This window comes from Colias philodice, chromosome 29, assembly GCF_061535455.1.
Source record: "Colias philodice isolate Cphi_HAF_F1 chromosome 29, ilColPhil1 Martin Lab GWU primary, whole genome shotgun sequence".
In the NCBI taxonomy this organism is placed as follows: Eukaryota; Metazoa; Arthropoda; class Insecta; order Lepidoptera; family Pieridae; genus Colias; species Colias philodice.
Genome location: NC_143114.1, coordinates 5,394,534 through 5,414,054, shown reverse-complemented (window position 1 = coordinate 5,414,054; position 19,521 = coordinate 5,394,534). Strand labels below are relative to the sequence as shown.

At 34.7% G+C, this 19,521-nt stretch overlaps 2 protein-coding genes and 1 long non-coding RNA gene across 6 annotated transcripts in view; 1 reads left to right on the top strand and 2 right to left on the bottom strand.

Annotated features, from left to right (window-relative positions):
* gkt (tyrosyl-DNA phosphodiesterase glaikit) overlaps window positions 1–5,045 on the bottom strand; it is a 33,670-nt gene extending 28,625 nt beyond the window's left edge. The window contains exons 1-6 of the mRNA XM_089713025.1: window positions 4,886–5,045; window positions 4,220–4,318; window positions 3,575–3,725; window positions 2,691–2,908; window positions 1,964–2,143; window positions 931–1,033 (exon numbers count right to left, since the gene is read on the bottom strand). Coding sequence (XP_089569151.1) covers window positions 931–1,033; window positions 1,964–2,143; window positions 2,691–2,908; window positions 3,575–3,725; window positions 4,220–4,318; window positions 4,886–4,922 — 788 coding nt within the window. The 5' untranslated portion in view covers window positions 4,923–5,045. The remainder of the gene's footprint in view (window positions 1–930; window positions 1,034–1,963; window positions 2,144–2,690; window positions 2,909–3,574; window positions 3,726–4,219; window positions 4,319–4,885) is intronic.
* A 1,988-nt stretch (window positions 5,046–7,033) lies between these two features.
* On the top strand, window positions 7,034–19,051 carry LOC149475982 (uncharacterized). Of its 4 annotated transcripts, none has more exons than XM_089713078.1 (10): window positions 7,040–7,147; window positions 10,643–10,717; window positions 11,918–11,980; window positions 13,334–13,451; window positions 13,820–13,918; window positions 14,535–14,689; window positions 15,948–16,005; window positions 16,667–16,755; window positions 17,710–17,784; window positions 18,906–19,051. In XM_089713078.1, exons 1-10 carry the CDS (start codon window positions 7,142–7,144, stop codon window positions 18,990–18,992), a joined length of 825 nt encoding a protein of 274 aa, XP_089569204.1. In that variant the 5' UTR covers window positions 7,040–7,141; the 3' UTR covers window positions 18,993–19,051. The 4 variants fall into 4 exon arrangements, with proteins under 4 accessions (XP_089569206.1, XP_089569204.1, XP_089569203.1 ...); XM_089713077.1 differs by having other exon boundaries at window positions 7,064–7,147; window positions 13,334–13,463; XM_089713080.1 differs by lacking the exon at window positions 11,918–11,980 and having other exon boundaries at window positions 7,034–7,147.
* LOC149475983 (uncharacterized) lies at window positions 7,878–8,519 on the bottom strand. The gene is made up of 2 exons (XR_016318001.1): window positions 8,406–8,519; window positions 7,878–8,160 (listed from the first exon to the last, which is right to left on the bottom strand). It is a non-coding gene; the product is annotated as an uncharacterized LOC149475983 (long non-coding RNA).
* Window positions 19,052–19,521: the final 470 nt, after the last annotated feature.

Here is a 19,521-nt window from a genome sequence, read left to right as displayed (position 1 = left end):
GCCCATTTATGGAATGATAGACTATCTAACACCAAAAGAATTTTTCAAATCGAATGATGATACGAGGAATGCTGTAGGAATACAGGCTATATCATCCCGCTAAGACCAACAGGAGCAGAGCAATGCGGCTGAAACCGCGGAGCACAGCTAGTCACTACATAGTATAAAACAAAGTCGCTTTCTCTGTCCCTAATCCCTATGTCCCTTTGCTTTAATTTTAAAACTAAACAACGGATTTTTATGCGGTTTTTTTAAATAGATAGAGTGATTCAAGAGGAAGGTTTTAGTATATAATTTACTAGCGGTCCGCCCCGGCTTCGCCCGTGGTACATATTTACGTTTTCTCTACGTAAAAACCATCCTCGTACTTCAAGGAATATAATAAAAAAAGAATTATCGAAATCGGTTCAGCCGTTCTCGAGTTATGCGCTTACCAACACATTTTGCGATTCATTTTTATATATAAGATTAAGTTTTAGACAAAGCGGGCGAAGCTGCGAGCGGAAAGCTAGTATATTATAAATGCAAAAGTGCTCCATCTGTCTGTCTGTCTGTCTTCTTCACGCCTCAACCAATTAACCGTTTTGGATACCTACAATTTGGTAGAAATAACTTGAGATCTAAGAAAGAATAGGTTTGTACACATTATTTCCTATTAGCTGTACTTTGTGTGTCTCTATTTATTTTGTGTGTGCAATAAATAATTAAATAAATAAATAAATACATAAGAATAGGTTTTATGACGGAAATTTCACAGGAACGGGACCTATGCGGGATTTCGTTTGATTTCGCGGGCGTATTGTTTTTATCACTGAGCGGCAATCCTTTTAGTTAAGTCTTTTTAAGTCATTATTTAAGGAAAAATTTATAAAAAATATTATTAATTATTGATACTACAGATATAAGAAATATCCGTAAATACCTGTTTACCTGTAGCCTGCGAAATAGTACTGAGCGAGTAACCAACTGGGGTCCACCATGAAATTGATTTGGAGCGAGCATTTTAGTTCACCGAGGCTGGAATCTAGGATTTCTGTAACAAATTATAGCAGTGTTTATATATACAAGCTAAATGTTCCTAATCCATAAGAAATATTAGAATAAAAGTAACCTAAGTTACTCCATATTACATCAGCTATCTGTCAATCAAAGTCCCGTCAAAATCGGTCCAGCCGTTCCAGAGATTGATTTTATATGTCTACCTTCAACAATAAAATAATAATCGACTCAAGATAATAATTAACACAACTAAACACAACCAAAACGATCGTTACGTCCGAGAGCCAAACAAAAAGTGTGTCAAATCCACTGTTCAGCTCATTTTTATAACCACCCACTCGGTACGGGTTGCCAGTTGAGAAATAATTTATAACAATAATTTTTTTTTTATGTATGCGTAAATACAATCTGTTCATAGAACATTCAGCACTTGGTTATGAATGTATTGATAACATATAATAAACTAGCGGTCCGCCCCGGCTTCGCCCGTGGTACCTACATGTTCACGTTTTTTTTTTCACAAGAACCATCCTCGTACTTCAAGCAATAGATTCCACAGCGCACGCGATGACAGAATTTTTTACACCTTGAGTTACATTATTGCATTTTTGGTAAGGATCTCTATTTTTTTGAAAATGCAATATAGCCTATGTTGCTCAGTGAAGATGCAGCTTTCTAATGGTGAAAGAATTTTTGAAACCGGTCCAGTAGTTTATGCGTGAAAACCATACATACACATACATAATTACAAACCTTTCCTCTTTATAATCTTAATATATATAAATCTCGTGTCACAATGTTTGTCCTCAATGGACTCCTAAACCACTTAACCGATTATAATAAAATTTGCACACCATGTGCAGTTCGATCCAACTTGAGAGATAGGATAGTTTAAACATGTAGGTACCACGGGCGAAGCCGGGGCGGACCGCTAGTATTAGTATAGATATGAAAACCTTCGTACCTTGAAAAGTAATAGAATACGGTTGTGAATGCGTTTCCTTAGCATCGGTGATAGTTGTATAAAATATATGGTATGGTGCGCTGGCTTCATGTTTTTCCGCCATTTTCCCTTTTGGCGGGATCACCTTGAAATAATCCTGATATTTACGTGTAGGTGGTATTATCGGACGGTAGTCTGAATCTGGAAAAAATAATTTGTTCATAGGCAAAGCAACTATTGAATATTTTGAAGTGAAACTTCTTTAGACCCGTTGAGAGTAAAATCTCAATGTCACGTCAAGGCAATATCGTCGCGTTATGGAGTAAGGCGGCGTTTGTGGTATCTTTGAATCTTGCCAAAGAAGTTTCACTTCTGCCACGTGTGCTCGGCACACACGCTCGTTTTTTTTTATTTATTACAATCCCTATAATATTATTAATGTCAAAGTAATACTTTGACATTAATTATAATATAAATAGGGAAGTCTGTCTGTATCTTCTTCACCCCTAAACCACTGCACTGATTGGTATAAAATTTAGTACAAAGACAGATTGAGATTACATAGGCAAAGTTAGTAAGTAAAAAATTTTAATTAATTCAATCAAACAGCTATTCAAATTATTGAATCTATAATCTTTTAACTACTTGCCTAGGCAAGCAATTCAAACTTGGATGGTGATACAGCTTTGAGAAAAGGAATCAAAATTAAAAAAAACGTTTTGTGCTTGTTAATTAAATACATATTTACCTCTCACTTTATTGTCTTGTATTGGTGATTTATCTCTTTTATAATCTGTATTCGGTTTCTTCACTACTTCCTTACTTATCTGTGTTTCATTGATTTTACATTCATTTTTAATCTTTTCTTTATTTTGACTATCATTTTTAATCTGTGGTTCATTTTGAGTATAATTTTTAATCTGTGAATTACTTTCTTCTTTCTTTGTACTACTTGATTGTTCTGATCTGAAATCATTAAAAAAAACATGATTTTATTCAGAAATTTTAATTACTTATATTTTTTAGGTCAATATGTCACATGTTCTTCAATGATAATAGTGTTAAAAAAATGGGCCAACATATTATTCAATAAATAGTTCAATAAAGTTCATATCTATTGGTACTAATATGATATTATTAAAGCTAAAGAGTTTGTTTGAATGCGCTAATCTCAGAAACTGCTGGTCCTATTTGAAAATTTTGTGTCAGATAGCCCATTTATCGAGGAAGGCTATAGGCTATATATCATCATGCTACGCCAACCGGAGCGGAGCAATGCAGGTAAAACCGCAGGGCAAAGCTAGTTATTATATAAATTAAACGTATCAAACTTGACCGCCTCCTTGGTACAGTGGTTGACGCGTGAGCGTAGCACCGAGGGGTCCTGGGTTCGATTCCCGGTGGAGACGAAGAAAAAAAAATGTCTCGGTCTGGCAAGACACAGAAGGCTGATCACCTACTTGTGCCTAAAGAAAATCGATCAGTCAAACAGATGTATGCATAATGCATCTGCCCCTTACCCCACTAGGGGACACGGGACTTCACTTTTTTTTTACGCCAACAGGAGCAGAGCAATGCAGGTAAAACCGCAGGGCAAAGCTAGTTATTATATAAATTAAACATCATACTCACTCTGTACTATTGCCATTATTTTTCTTAGCAACATATAAATTCTTCTCGATAATAATATTCAACTGATCTACGATCATACTCTTTTGTAGCACCAATTTTTCAGGAATATCATAATCTCCATTACCGTTGTAATTATCTAATATTTCTTCCACTGAAAAAAGATATTGCTTATTAAATAAATTAGGTAATCTAGAGTAAATGTCTTACTTCATAATATTGAAATTATTTAAAATCGGTTGAGACAGACAGACAGACAGAGTTACATTCACATTTATAATATTAGTAGGGATGTATGATTGATACTAGTAGTTACATTTATGGATAAATCCATGTGCATCACCAAGTGACATCAAAATCTATTCATTAGTTGATAGGATAGGTTTTCGTATAAGAAATCATTTTTAAAGACATTTTGATAATTTATTATCTATACTAATATTATAAAGCTGAAGAGTTTGTTTGTTTGAATGCGCTAATCTCAGGAACTAATGGTCTAATTTGAAAAATTCTTTAGTTGTTGATAGCCCATTTATTGAGGAAGGCTATAGGCTACATAATATTATCATCATGCTTAGACCAACAGGAGTGGATCAATGCGGGTAAAACCACAGAACACAGCTAGTATGTGATAATGTATGTACTTACAATGTGGATGACTAAGCTCTCTAAAATGTGCTGGATTTAATCTATAACACTTTTCACCATATGTACATTCTCTTTTCATCCTTTTTGAACTTTGAGGATCTGTAAATTTAGTTAAGGAGGGTTGTATATCAAATGACACTAATATCACTACATAGTATAAAACAAAGTCGCTATCTGTCCCTATGTATGCTTAAGTCTTTCAAACTACGCAACGGATTTTGATGCGGTTTTTTTTAATAGATAGAGTGATTCAAGAGGAAGGTTTTAGTATATAATTTATTATGTTTTAGACAAAGCGGGCGAAGCCGCGGGCGGAAAGCTAGTAAATATATTACATAGTTTTAAGCTAATAAAGACTCATATTGTATGTCATAGTTACATTATTAAAGATTTCTATTAAATCATTGTAAGAATAAAGCATGAGTTGTATTCAAGTCGATGTCCGGCATTTATTTAGGACAAAAAAATAGTTTTGAAAAAATATCTAACAATGCAACAGATACATTTTATGTACTAAGTTTTTAAAACCTTTAACTTTCGTAGTAAGTTTCAAGACTTTAAATGATGAATAATACCTAACTTAGCTACAGTAAACTTGTAACTCCGTTTTCTTTAAAAGTTATGAACAAAACTTGATAAACAAATATGTTTACGAATTATACGTACCATTCACAGTGTTCATGCGCTTGTTTGACGGATTCATAATTAATACTTTATTAATAATAATTCAATTGCTTTTTTTCATCAGCAAACGGCATAGGAAATCCACAGAATGTGATTTATTTTGTATTTTAAAACTTTCCCATGCACTGATGAGTGATGACTGATGAAAATGAAATGTAAAAAAAACGTTACGTCAATGTGACCGGTCACCGGTGACGTTTGAAGTCATTCTGTCATTTTTGAAATATACGTTCCAATTTATGCAAATGGAACTCGGAACTATTGCGTGTGTTAACTATTTTAATAAAATAATTATTTTGAAATGTTATTATGAATAGTGAACGATATACAAAATACAACATTTTAAATGGGCCTTAATAAAATATGATAAAATGTCTTACTTAGCCGGTAATTTTCATTATCATTACTATGTTTAATTACAGGCGTTGCATCATAAATCATAATTATAATTAAAACGTCTTATTTTAAAATTACATATCCAATAATTTAGGTGTTAATTCCCAATTATGTAATGGCGAGATGTTATAACTTAATATTTCGTTATTCTTTCCTCAGTAGAAAACATTAGATGTCGGTCACGTAAGCTATGTTTTTGTTACTCTGTTGTTACTATATTGGGTCAGGAATATACCGACAATGGTTTGTACCTGCAAAATATTAATCTATGGCATTTGAGATTAGACAATAAGAATCTCGAAATAAAATACAATATCTTTAGACATAAGTAATATAAAATTCTCACAATGTTAGTTACCATACTCCTCCGAAACGGCTGCACCGATCCTCATGAAATTTCGTATACATATCGGACAGTTCTGAAAATCGGCCAACATCTATTTTTGCCCGACTTCATTAGTACCTCTTATGTGATAAGATTTGCCCGACTTCATTCCTCTAAGTGATAATTAATAAGAGTAAGGCAGAACCTATACCGCGACAGCTAGTAAGTATATTTACATAAAAAATAAAAATAGCAGCGACATACGATGGGTCATTGGTAATTATTAATTTATTAATACACTGTATTTAAATCCTTAAATTTAAGAAAAGTTGTTCAGTTATTTACAGGGTCAAGGCGAACAAGAATGTAATGTTCGACTATTAGCGTAACTTACATGAAGATAATTGTTTTGATTGAAGATTGCTGTAAAAGTTGAATTAAAAATCTGAAAATGTTAACAAACTATGAAACTTTACTCATTAATAATTAATTAATTTAATTAATAATTAATGAGTAAAGGTTAATTTTCATCATCCACTATCGTTACACAGTGTGTGTTTTCAATTCCTAAAATACAATCAATACCTACCCACAATTAATTTTAACTATATATTATTATATCGTAGCATAATTTATTGTTTTAGTTATGCTGAAGTATGCTGTTCTTCCAAAAATATCGGATTCAGAATTATTGTCTGTTTGTATGTATATCCGGGCTTAACTTAAAAAGTACTGCAAGGATTTACTTCAGAGATAGCTTGAGACCTGAGGAAGGACAAAGAATAGGTTTTATTCCGGCAATTCCACTGGAACGGAAACTATGCGGGTTTTTCTTTGACTAAACGAACGAATCCGCTGGCGGCATGCTACCAGATAATAAGAATTTGTTCGGTTTGGTTCAATGCGCTAATCTAAGGTACTATGAGTCCGTTTTGAAAAATTATTTCAGTGTTAGATATCTATCGATTTATCGAGGAAGGCATAGAATTACATCGATTATAATATTATCATCACGTTAAGACCAATAAGAGCGGAGCAATGCAAGTAGAACCCCAAGCACGAATGTTAAATAGTTTGAATATTATTTCTGGAACAACGGGACCGATTTAAAAAAATATTTCGCTGTTGGAACAAAACTGAAGAGTTTGTTTGTATGAACGTGCCAATCTCAGGAACTACTGGTCCGATTTGAAAAATTCTTTCGGTGTTAGATAGCCCATTTACCGAGGAAGGCTATAGTTATAGTTTTAAAGATTTAAGCATACATAGGGACATAGGGACAGAAAAGGCGATTTTGTTTTATACTATGTAGTGAAGTGCATCAAACGATGCTAGTAACAACCCCTCAAAACGTCGCAACCATTGGATCAATCAAATATAATTAGTACAATATTGACTAACGCCGGGTTAGCAATAGCAGACATGTTATTATTCGCTCCAATAACTACGAAGAATCTATATATAGTAGGAATTTTTGTTAATTAATACAGTGTGTGAACGTCCTGTGTCGTGTTAAAATGCGGGTGAGTGTGACAAACGAACAGACGAAATATCTCGTTGTTGAGAATATTTTATTAATTAATTACCCAATACTACTTTTTAGGTTCCTACAGATAATGCATAATGGAAATATAAGTGTATAAATATGTACATAATTATATAACATACAGTAAAAATTGTATTTAAATAACAAATGAACGGCTATATCTACTTACTACATAATATAATACAACACAACTTACTTTTAAATGTATAAATTTATGAACTAAATGTAACTAGGTAAGGTCAGCCGAGGCAAGTGTGACATAAATTTAAATGGTACAAATTATTTTTTTAAATATTTCGTTACCGTAATAGTCCTATGCCGATATTTTAATTTTAATACATTAATTATTCATTTGTTCAATATTTTAACAATGATTTGTAATGTTCCTAGAAGTTTTGTGTGACATACGTAAGCAAAAAGAAAGGAAGGTTGGAGATTGACACACTTACCCCAGGAATGGGGCAAGTGTAACAGATAGCATTTTTATTTGTTCCTCTGGTTATTGTTGCTGGTCTCTTACTGAAATAATGAGATATTAAATATGTCAACTTAATTTATAATCTAATTCAATAACACGATAGTCTATTCTTGCTTGCAACAGATTTATATTCTAGAAGGGGTAAGTGTGACAGATTTTTCGAGGACTAGTGATGTGACAGTATGTTACACTTCCCCCGGGAAGGTTTAAGCATAATAAAACGTAAATATGTACTTATTAGTTAAATATTATATTTAATTAAAAAAAGTAACTATTACAATTGAAGCCATTTTCTTCTCAAAATCCTCTGAAAAAACTGTTGGTCTCCCATGAGATTTCGATTTTACACCACGAACACCATTTACGTGTGAAATTATAGTTGCTCTAGGAACATTGTAAACTCTGGATGCTTTCAAAGCTGTCATATGCTGCTCCCGTACTGCTTTGACTGCTTCGCGTAGAGTTTCTTGAGAGTATTTATCAGTAGCTTTTCTTTTATAGTATCGTACCATCTAAAACAAAAAAAATGTTTCAATTTTACTTTTAAAAAAATCGTTGTATAAATATATGCTGTCCCATCACTATCATGGTATCCTCATACAAAAGGGCTGGGGTAAGTGTGACTGTGTCACACTTTCCCATGTTAGGTTAGCGGGTGAGGTAAGTGTGACATTGCACATATGTCAAAGAATATCAGAAATTTGGGCACAGAAACATATAAAACTTCAAATACAAATCGTAATACTTTGTCGCTTACCTTTAACTCCTTAAAACAACACTCCAAAACACCAAAAATCACTAAACGCGACGTCCCAGATATCACGGACTTCAATCATAATTCGCTTTGTTTTTCAAAATGGCGTATGTCGGTAAAACAATTGAGTATTTGCTGTGTGTCGATACAAAAATTAATGATGAATAAGTTCTTCTAACGTACGTTAGATGGCGTTAAAACAAATAAACGTGTTTAGGGCGCGTAATTTGAATTTGTTACACTAGCCCCACTGTCACACTTGCCTCGGTTGACGATATATCATAGATAAAAAAAAATGTTTTTAAATAATTGAAACTTGTAAAAATGCTTAACCTCCTGAGACCCAGGATTTTTTTCTCTTTCTTTTTTAATAAAAATTAGCTGTATCTGTTCTAATGCAATTATAGATATTCAAAAAAATGGTAAAAAAAATCTTTCGTGGAAAACTTGGATTTTCTTTATGTCATGTATATATTACAGGGGGTCTCAGTTCCAAGTGTAATAAGTTTATGAAAATGAAGAAAAACTACATGTTTTTTTAGTTATTATATATTTTTAAACTTGAATCTAAATATTTATTATTCTATCCATTGTTCTGTGTCTATTTTTTGTACTTTGGTTCAAAGATAAGTATTTATAAGGGTGAGAAATGACCAGTTCAAGTATTTTGCACCGGCGCGGTGGTGTATTTATATTGTCACGTCCACCCCTAGGTCTTATTTCTTATCCATCCTCTCGGTCAGCCTCCTCTTATGCTTGGTCCACGTCATGTGCGTCCCCGAGATGGTCTGCCAACAACTGAAGATGGCATACATAGTGACGATTCTGTTCTGAAATGACTCATACTCATTAGACGAATGGAAGAAGAATCATTTTCTGGTATTTGGGCGGCTTCATCTGTATCATTTGGGGGATTATCTTCATCTCAAACATTTATTTATTCAATTAGACTTCTAAAAGCAATTTGGAATCGTCACAACAGTATTAACATTTACCACCGATTCGGAAAGCAGTATTATATCTATGGAGAAGAACCGGCAAGAAACTCCATAGGTGCATCATATAGGTCAATATTTGACTCATCCAGGTGTTGGTAGATCTCAGTATATTATAATCCTTGAAAATTATAACAAAATCTGTAACATAAACTAAAGAATGTCATATAGGTAATACATGGGGCCCTTGTAACCAATACCAATTTGGCAAGAATTGAGACCAAATGTCTTATCAGTATGACATAGAAGAAAACATTCATATTTTTGACAAGTTTTAGATTTATCTTACAAAATAACTATTGCGGTTGCAGAAATAATATCTATTATCATTAGATATACAAAGATATACTGCAATATACGAATGGTTCCACTAGAAATGTAAGATTACTGACCACGTGTTTGCCGTCGCACAGCCACCGTCAACTTCGAAATGAAAATACTTCAAATCACTGTCACTTATAAAACCAAAAACCGTTTAGTATAGTGGATGACATACCACTACATCGATTTGAGGTATTATTTCCGTATATACGCAAAAGATGGCGTTGAAATATTTTTTTATTGTTTATGTAATATATATATGACCGCAGGCCCCAGGAGGTTAAGTAGAAAATTTTATTATTTGGCTTTTTATTTTATTTTTTATTTTATTTATTTACTTTTTTGGTTATTACAGTAGGAGGGGTTCTTTTTTTGGAAAATTTGGTATTTTTTTTAAACTGTGATGGATTTTTGATTGAGAGATGTCTCACTTGTCAAAGTGACATTTGTGTCAAATAGATGCGGATTTTTGGCGCCAATTTAAATGTCATCAAGATTGATTTTTCAATTTACATTGAGGTCAAAGGAGCTGTTTAAAATCTTTGCAATTTCTCATGTTAGTGGGATTTTGTTTCGTAGATATGGAGGATGTTTGCTATTTTGGATAATGAATTTTATGGATGGAAGCCAGGAGTATTCTACCCTCAATTTTTGTGCATTTTAAACCGATTGTGTTTATTTCAACTAGTATGTTTAAAAATAGTCCATTAAAGTTCATATATAAATTTGTATTATAATGTCAACAAATTTTGATAATAAAATTAATTAATTAAAAAAAAAACATTTTCATTTGTTACTGTGACGTTAATTTTATATTTTGTAAAGTTACACAAACGAAATAATACCTAATCGATTTTAATTATTTTAATCCATTAAAAAAATAAGACTTACTTTTTTATCTATGTCAATTTTTTGTGTTTTCAGTTAATATGTTTTTGGTGTATGGTGGTGACGTATGCGCGGGCGCAGGACTACTACGCGCCGCAAACATTTAAACAGGTATGTTTGTTATATCAATAATAAGATAATTATTTGAATAATTTAATTTTAAAGGTACTTTTATCATCACTACATAGTATGACACAAAGTCGCTTTCTTTGTCCCTATTTCCCTATGTCCCTTTGTATGCTTAAATCTTTAAAACTACGCAACGGAATTTGATGCGGTTTTTTTTAATAGAGTGATGCGGTTTTTTTTAATAGATAGAGGGACAGAGAAAGCGACTTTGTTTTATACTATGTAGTGATTGATCATCACGTATAATATCTTCACATACATATACAAAATATTATGTTGTTTAACTTCGAATGCTTTGAAGCGTGAGAATTGACCAAGCGTGCAGAATGTTTATGAATATAATTGGTGTTTCCTAATTCCTTGCAAACATATTTAGGAATAGCGTGATAGGAGACAATGTATACTAATTAGTATTAGTATTATCCGTTGAAATGTGCCTCTATTTTGTCACATAGCTGTGCGCGGTTTTACCCGCATTGCTCTACTCCTATTGTTGGTCTTAGGGTCATGATATACCGGGTGTCCCACTGTTGGTATACTAAGCTCAAAGGAGGTTATAGTTTTGCATACGCTGAGTACGTAAAAAATACTAAAAAAATTCCAGACGCATTTTTTTTCAAATAGATGAATTCTTTAAACTCTATGTGTACACCCCTAATAAGCAACCCGCCTAACTTTGCTACCCTCACGTGAGCTATCTTTTAAAATTATGTTTTCATTAGTACACCGATAGTGTTACACCCTGTATAGCATGTATAGCATAGCCTTCCTCGATAAATGGACTATCTAACAGTGAAATCATTTTTCAAATCGGACCCGTGATTCCTGAGATTAGCGCGTTAAAGCAAATAAACAAACTCTTAAGTATATATGCATACTAGCTTTCCGCCCGCGACTTCGCCCGCGTTTTAAAAAAAATCCGTTCCCGTAGGATTTCTGGGATAAAACCTATCCTATGTCCTTTCTCGGGTATCAAAATATCTCTATACCAAATTTCATGCAAATTGGTTCAGTAGTTAAGGCGTGATTGAGTAACAGACAGACAGACAGAGTTACTTTCGCATTTATAATATTAAGTATGGATTAAGTACATAATATCTATACTCAAATAAGCCCCTTTTTTCTTAAAAATTCTAATTAAATATCTTGCAAAAATACTTAATTAATCTAATCTTGCAACAGGGTAACCAATTATTTGAACCAAGTAATCTCCCTTGGAACTCAGCCTTACGGAAAGCGAATGAAGTAAGATATTATTTTAAAACTAAACACTTCTATTGTACAGAGTATAAACAGCTCTATTCTCTTTAAAATAAGATCTTATTTCCTATAGATAGTAATGTAGATCTTTAAAATTAAATGCACTTTACGACTCACTGTACAACGTATAAACAACTCTATTCCTTACACTGTAAGGTCTTAATTCCTATGTAGATATTGATGTAGATTTGAATCTTTCGGTACTATTTTCAGGCTTTATGTAGAATGTTGTATTTTATAGACATCTATAACTTTATATATATACGAACGACTAAGCATGATATAGGCTGTATATATTTTATTTCAGTTAAAGTGTAAAAAATGTTAGATTGAAATCTAAGAGCGGCCGTACACGGACTGCTTCAAGCAGTTGAGACGGCTTGAAGCCGCGACGGCGCGGTGAACTAAGGACATTCATTCACTGCCGTACTCGGACTGCTCGAGCAGTCGGGACCGCTTCAAGCCGTCAACTGCGAGGTTGGTAGCGACATCTCAAGCAGTCAACGAACACCGCTCGAGCAGTCCGTGTACGTCGCTCAGCCGTTAACTGCTCGAGCTGCCCGTGTACGGCCGCTCTAACCTGCGAAATAATTGCACTGTCGAAAATGTAATCCGTATCACAGATAATATTAATACCACCGTATCTAATTGTTTACAATTTAACGCAACATTTTTTCGGTACATTTCAATCCATCGAAGTGAAACCGATTCAACTGGCCACCCGTAAAATGGTCAACTGTTTGAAGGCTGTCCCTGATTGGACTGTCTTTCTTGTGACGTCATCGATTTTACAAATGTTTCGTTTCACAAACTGTATTATTTTAATGGTTTCACTTCGATACATTATAACCTACCGAAAAATACGCGTTTAAGTGTAAACACATTATACGGATTGTATTTTTTACAGTTTACATTGCCACGTGATAAATTATAATCGATATTTACAATTTTACAGTCTCATATATAAAAAATACCTCGCGAACATAGTAAAAAGAGAGAAGTACTTAGGCTAACTCCCGGCGTTTAGAAGCGCACGTACCTAAACTCGAGAGGCACAGGGTTGTCACTTGTCACATTGATATATTAATTAATTGTATAAAGTATAAACAAACACCGACCGCTCACAGCAATAGCGCGGCCCTCACGAGAACGGTTGGAACAGACCATGAGAAGGAACCGAGCGGCGGTGTGTGCGTGCGTACTTACATGAACGGAGGGCGTGGCCAAGCGCTCTGCGTACATAAAAACGACGCGATGTACCTTTGTTCGAAGATAACATACTTCTCTCTTTTTACTATGACGCAGGCTCCAGTTAGTATACAGTATGTATATTTTCAGGCCGGCCCCTACTACAGGGGTATGTTCTCAACGGGGGACGCGGACACAGCCGGGTCGGTATCACAGTCTTGGAGGCCGGGCAACGAAGCGCCTGTGTATGAAGATTATCGCGATAAGAGTAATTATGCTGGTAATTAGTTTATTTAGTTTTAAATAACGTAACGAAACGGTTTATATTGTAACTATTTCAGACAAAAATATAAGGTTACTTAAATTTTTTCGCGCTAAAATGGAACCTGCACATCTGTCAGCACAGAAAAGTAATACCAGTTTATAGTATACATATTATGTGTTCTAAGGAAGAGACATTCTAAATCGTCATAATGTAAAAGCTTCCTTGAATCAAAATGTTTGGAGTTTATTTTTGTTAAATCGAAAATACTATTGATGAACATTACTGCCTTGCACACTATCACATAATTTTTTTTAGCAAGGCAAAAAATATCACTATATTATAGTGCTTTTAATTTAAAAAAATCTTTCTAGCACCACAAGAAACAAAGCCAGACCCGTGGCGCCAACCGTACGGGATGTCAAAAGAACAACAGGCGTCAATTCTTCACCACAAACAATCTTTAAGCGCGGGTAAGTTCTTTTATAATGCAGATCGGCTGATTAGTGATGAATTAAATCGGCAGTCAGCTAGAATGCCGATTCCACTTCTTTTGAAGTGAAATTTCTTTAGGCGTGTTGAGAGTAAAATTTCAAGGTCGCGTCATGGCAATACCGTCACTTTATTCAGTAAGGTGACGATTTTGGTATCTTTGAATCTTGCCAAAGAAGTTTCACTTCTGACACATGTGCTCGGCACACACGCTTTTTTCTTTATTTCCTAACCGATATTTTTAACGTATTGATGATTACGTAAAAAAATAAATATATACTTAAACAACAAAAACAGTATGAATAGTTTTGATACTTCGTCAGCGCGTTGTCCATCGGGGTTGCACATGAAAAGTTTTAAGAATTTATCGAATGGAAAAAAATACATCGGGGATTTTTATTTTTGATAATCAGCGTATGAATACAATACGTTCCTTTGCTCTTACTATATTTAATCTGTGACACTCGGTATAGTATACCTCTAATATGAGTACAGATAAAAAAAGTAGGTATATCTCGAGCCCAAAAATAATTTGATTCTATAATTATTATCTATGTATTTAATTGGATTCCTTAAGATATTTTGATATTCCTTAAGATGGTGCCTTCCGATTCGAGTATGCATCAGACAATGGTCTAGCCGCGGGTGAGATGATAGAACCAGATGGATCCAGGGTTGGCGCCTATCAGTATAAGGACCCGAGCGGTCAGCTGGTCAAACTGAAGTATAGAGCTGGGAAGGAGGGGTTCCAGGTATGATTGTTTCGAATTAAGGATTTATTCGCAAATATATATAAGTAAAAATGTGTATCTAAGGCTATCTAGGGTATTAGCGCTCCGAGTGTGGCACGTTGAATTTTTACTACTTAGCCAGTTTTTACTTCAATTGTCTCTTTTCAACTCACAAATCATACCATTTTGTTAATAACTAGCTTCCGCCCACGACTTTGTACGTGCATCCCCGTTTTTCCCCGTTCCCGCAAGAATTTCGGGGAATATCCATTCTTAGCGAATGCCTACGTCCTAACCTACCTGCATGCCAAATTTCAGCCCGATACGTCCAGTGGTTTGGGCTGTGCGTTGATAGGTCACTATATATCAGTCACCTTTGAGTTTTATATATATATAGATTGATGTCTAATCATGTATGCGTTAATGTGCCGTTTCTGAAGATCGAATGTTGTGTTGGTTAGCACACCTTCTTTCTTATAATAACATTACTTATTGGAAACTTTTTTTGCTATTCCAGTCTCCCACATTCGCACAAACGTCTTTCCTTAAGTAAACATAAATCGGGTTAGCATCAATAAACAGCCAGTCGTTAAGAATTCTAAATTTTTGAAAACGTACCCAAAGAGTAACCCTAATTTAAGCCCTAATTTATAAAGAATAGAATAAATTCGATCGCTCTGGCGGGTCACGAGTGGCCGAGTTGGTCAAGCATCCGCCGTGGCGTGAAAGGATGCGGGTTCGAGTCCCGCTTCGTCATCGAATTTTTTCTATTCTTTATCTTAATACTATTATAAAGGCGAAAGTTTGTATGGATGTTTGTTACTCTTTCACGTAAAAACTACTGAACCGATTACAATGAAATTTATCACACATATAGAGGATAACTTGGATTAACACATAGGATAGGTTTTATCCCGGAAATCCCACGGGAACTGGAACTATGCGGGTTTTCCTTTGAAAACGCGGGCGAAGCCGCGGGCGGAAATCTAGTAAATTTATATTAATTACTAGTGGTCCGCCCCGGCTTCGTACGTGGTACCACCTACATGTTTAAACTATCCAATCTCTTAAGTTGGATCGAACTGCACATGGTGTGCGAATTTTATTATAATCGGTTAAGTGGTTTAGGAGTCCATTGGGGACAAACATTGTGACACGAGATTTATATATATTAGAAGATAAAGCATTTGAATGTCATAAGACCAAAAATAGCAAATTCAACATTTAAACAGTTACTTGCAATATTTTTGTACAGTTGTATAAATTTAATTAATTTCAGATCTTGGAAGGCAGTCATGTACCCAAGAGCCCGCAACCAATGCCACCACAAAATACAGGTAAAAACATCTATTTTTGAAGTGAAACTTCTTTAGGCGCGTTGAGAGTAAAATTTTAAGGTCGCGTCATGGCAATACCGTCACGTCAAGGAGTAAGACGAAGATACCAATCTTTGAATCTTGCCAAACAAGTTTCACTTCTGATACATGTGCTCCGCACACACGCTCTTTTTTTTGTTTAATTACTTAGAAGACTCTTGAAATCATGGAGGAATCAAAGCCTTAAGAGCATTGTGCCTGCAGTGGCAACGTTAATAAAAACAAATCATATTTTTACACGCTTTATATCAGCTTCACCTGTATGTTTGTATGTTTGTAACCGACTTCTTTGGGCGCGATTTTGACCCACTTTAAACGGTCAGATTTCGTTCAAACTTAGTAGATTTATTGAGGACCGATGACAATACACTAATTTGATAAAATTTTCTATTTTTTAGTTCGGTTTTCTGTAAAAAGCGTGTTTTTTAGTTTTTTTTAAACTATTATTATTTCATAATATGAGCTAAGGAATTTAACATTAATTAAAAATATGATCACAAGAGGACCTATTATTATAGAATTTATGTGCTCACGCTTTAAATACTATGCCCTAAAAATATGGAAGATGTATAATATGTCTTTTTTAATAATTAATAATTATTATGTTGATGATTATTTCCAGACGCATATTATCAACAATCGTATGATCAGCAACGAAGACAGTACGACGTACCACAGCAGTACAATCAGCAACGACCTGAACCAACTCAGGTATTTATTTAATTATAACAAACTAGCTATGCCCTGCGGTTGTACCCGCAGTTAATTTTTTTATTAATTTTGAAATCTATACTAATAATATTATAAAGCTGAAGAGTTTGTTTGTTTGTTTGAACGCGCTAATCTCAGGAACTACTTACTGGTCCGGTTTGAAAAATTATTTCGGTGAGATAGCCCATTAATCGAGGAAGGCTATAGGCTATATATCATCACAGACCAACAGGATAAATGCGGGTGAAACCGCGGGGCACAGCTGGTAATAACTAATAACTATCATAGTATCGTAAAACAGTTTCAAAAAGTATCTGTTTCACGTTTAAAATCACGTTATCAAAGACAGTGATTTCTAAAAGTAAAAAAAAATCTAGATGAATAATTGTTTGTGTAAGAGTTTATTTACTAGATGTTTACAGAACTACATTGTTGAAAGTCACACCTAAATCTGTTGCCATTTATTATACACTAGCTGCTCCGCGCGGTTTCACCCCCGTAGCTCGACCACTCCTGTTGATCGTAGCGGGATGATATATAGCTTATAGCCTTCCTAGATAAATGAGCTATCTAACACCGAAAGAATTTTTCAAATCGGACGGGTAGTTCCTGAGATTAGCGCGTTCAAACAAACAAGCAAACTCTTCAGCTTTATAATATTAGTATAGATTTGAGCAATTTAAAAAAAATAAAAAAAATACGATAACGAGGTGGGATTTAAACTCGCGTCTTATAAGACGCAGAGATTTTTAATTTTTAGAAAAAAAAGCCGTGTGGCACTCGGGGACTGCCGCGGTAAAGCTATTGCATGCCTTCAAGCCACACCTCCGTGCCCGTTGGAGTGGGGAGCGTGAGGTTTTTCGTTACTAAATTTCTGGATTCGGTCCCCGCGCTCAACGCCCGCGATAGAAGCTATGCAATAGCTTAAAATCTCAATTTATTTAATTGTCCCAGACACCATTAGACCCCCGTGGGGCGGGACAAAACTTCGTACAAAACTGGAGGCCGGAAGGTGTTAGCGACGGGCAGGTATGATATTATTTTTTTGGTGTGATTTACTATACCCTACTAATCCTATCCTACTTCCTATTAATATTACTAGCGGTCCGCCCCGGCTTCGCCCGTGTGTACATATTTTGCAAAAAAAGGTAGCCTATGTTATTTCTCAGGGTCTAAAGATTGTCTGTGCCAAATTTCATCAAAATCGGTCCAGTAGTTTATGCGTGAAAACCATACATACATACATACATACATCCATACTAATATGTATTATAAATGCGAAAGTAACTCTGTCTGTCTGTCTGTTACTCAATCACGCCTGAACTACTGAACCAATTTGCATGAAATTTGGTATAGATACCTATATTTTGATACCCGAGAAAGGACATAGGATAGGTTTTATCCCGGAAATCCTACGGGAACGGGTTTTTCTCTGAAAACGCGGTCGAAGCCGCAGGCGGAAAGCTAGTACTGTATAATTACAAACCTTTCCTCTTTATAATATTAGTATAGATAAATTGCGAAAGTTTGTGAGGATGTTTTGTTATTCTTTCACGCAAATACTTCTGAACCGATTACAATGAAATTTAGCACACATATAGAGGGTAACTTGAGTGAAGTCCCGTGTCCCCTAGTGGGGTAAGGGGCAGATGCATTATGCATACATCTGTTTCACTGATCCATTTCCATTAGGGACAAGTAGGTGATCAGCCTTCTGTGTCCTGCCAGACAGAGACATTTTTTTTTCTCCGTTTCCACCGGGAATCGAACCCAGGACCAATCGGTTCTACGCTCACGCGTCAACCACTGTACCAAGGAAGCGGTCAAACACATAGGATAGGTTTTATCCCGGAAATCCCACGGGAACGGGAATTATGCGAGTTTTTCTTTGAAAACGCGAGCGAAGCCGCGGGCGAAAATCTAGTTAAAACATAATTGTATTAGTTTTTTTCAAAGCATTTTGAGCATTTTAAAGTGAAACTGCGCGTTGAGAGTAAAATTTCAAGGTCACGTCATGGCAATACCGTCACGTCATGGAGTAAGGCGACGCTTTGGTATCTTTGAATCTTGCCAAAGAAGTTTCACTTCTGACACGTGCGCTCTTTTTTAAAGTATTTTGAACATTTCTTTACTATTGTAATATTTTTCAGTACCGTGATAACGACATCGATCCCAGCAGACCACACTCATTCGGCGAAGGGTATGCCTTCGCTTTCAAGGGGAAAGGGAATTATTAAACCTGATTATTAAACCGTAGATATAGTATTTGTATGTAAAAGAGTAAATTTTGATGACATTCTTGTGTTTTATTTTTATCTCTCTAATGTTAAACGAGTTTCATGAAAATTAAGTGTTGTATGAGTGAGAGGATTGGAATGTTTAAAGGGAATGAATGCGAATGTTTAAAGTTAAATTTTTAGATATTTCTCGTTTTATTTTTAAAATCTTTTTATTGCCATTTTACTCATTAGGTTAAGTACTTTCAATATCAGTTTAAAGTTTTTTGTTAAATGCAATAGTAACGGAATAATCGTCTGTGCACACTTAACGATTACACCCTGTATAGATTATCCACTTTTTCTAGCTTCTTGTTGTTGCTAGTCAAGTCAGTCAAAGGTCAAAGTTAAGATATAATATTTATATATGTTTTAAAATAAAAACATATTATGTACTTTTCTCATTCCAATCTAGTATTTTTTTGTCTTTAGGGTGCTTTTCCACCAATAATGTACGAGGATGTGTAGCGAGGAATGTGTTCGTAAAGAA

Excerpts from the sequence above, each read along its gene's own strand:
- LOC149475982 (XM_089713077.1), top strand. Across the intron at positions 16,006-16,666 it reads AATGCCACCACAAAATACAG|ACGCATATTATCAACAATCG; the intron begins GTAAAAACATCT and ends GATTATTTCCAG. Across the intron at positions 16,756-17,709 it reads AACGACCTGAACCAACTCAG|ACACCATTAGACCCCCGTGG; the intron begins GTATTTATTTAA and ends TAATTGTCCCAG.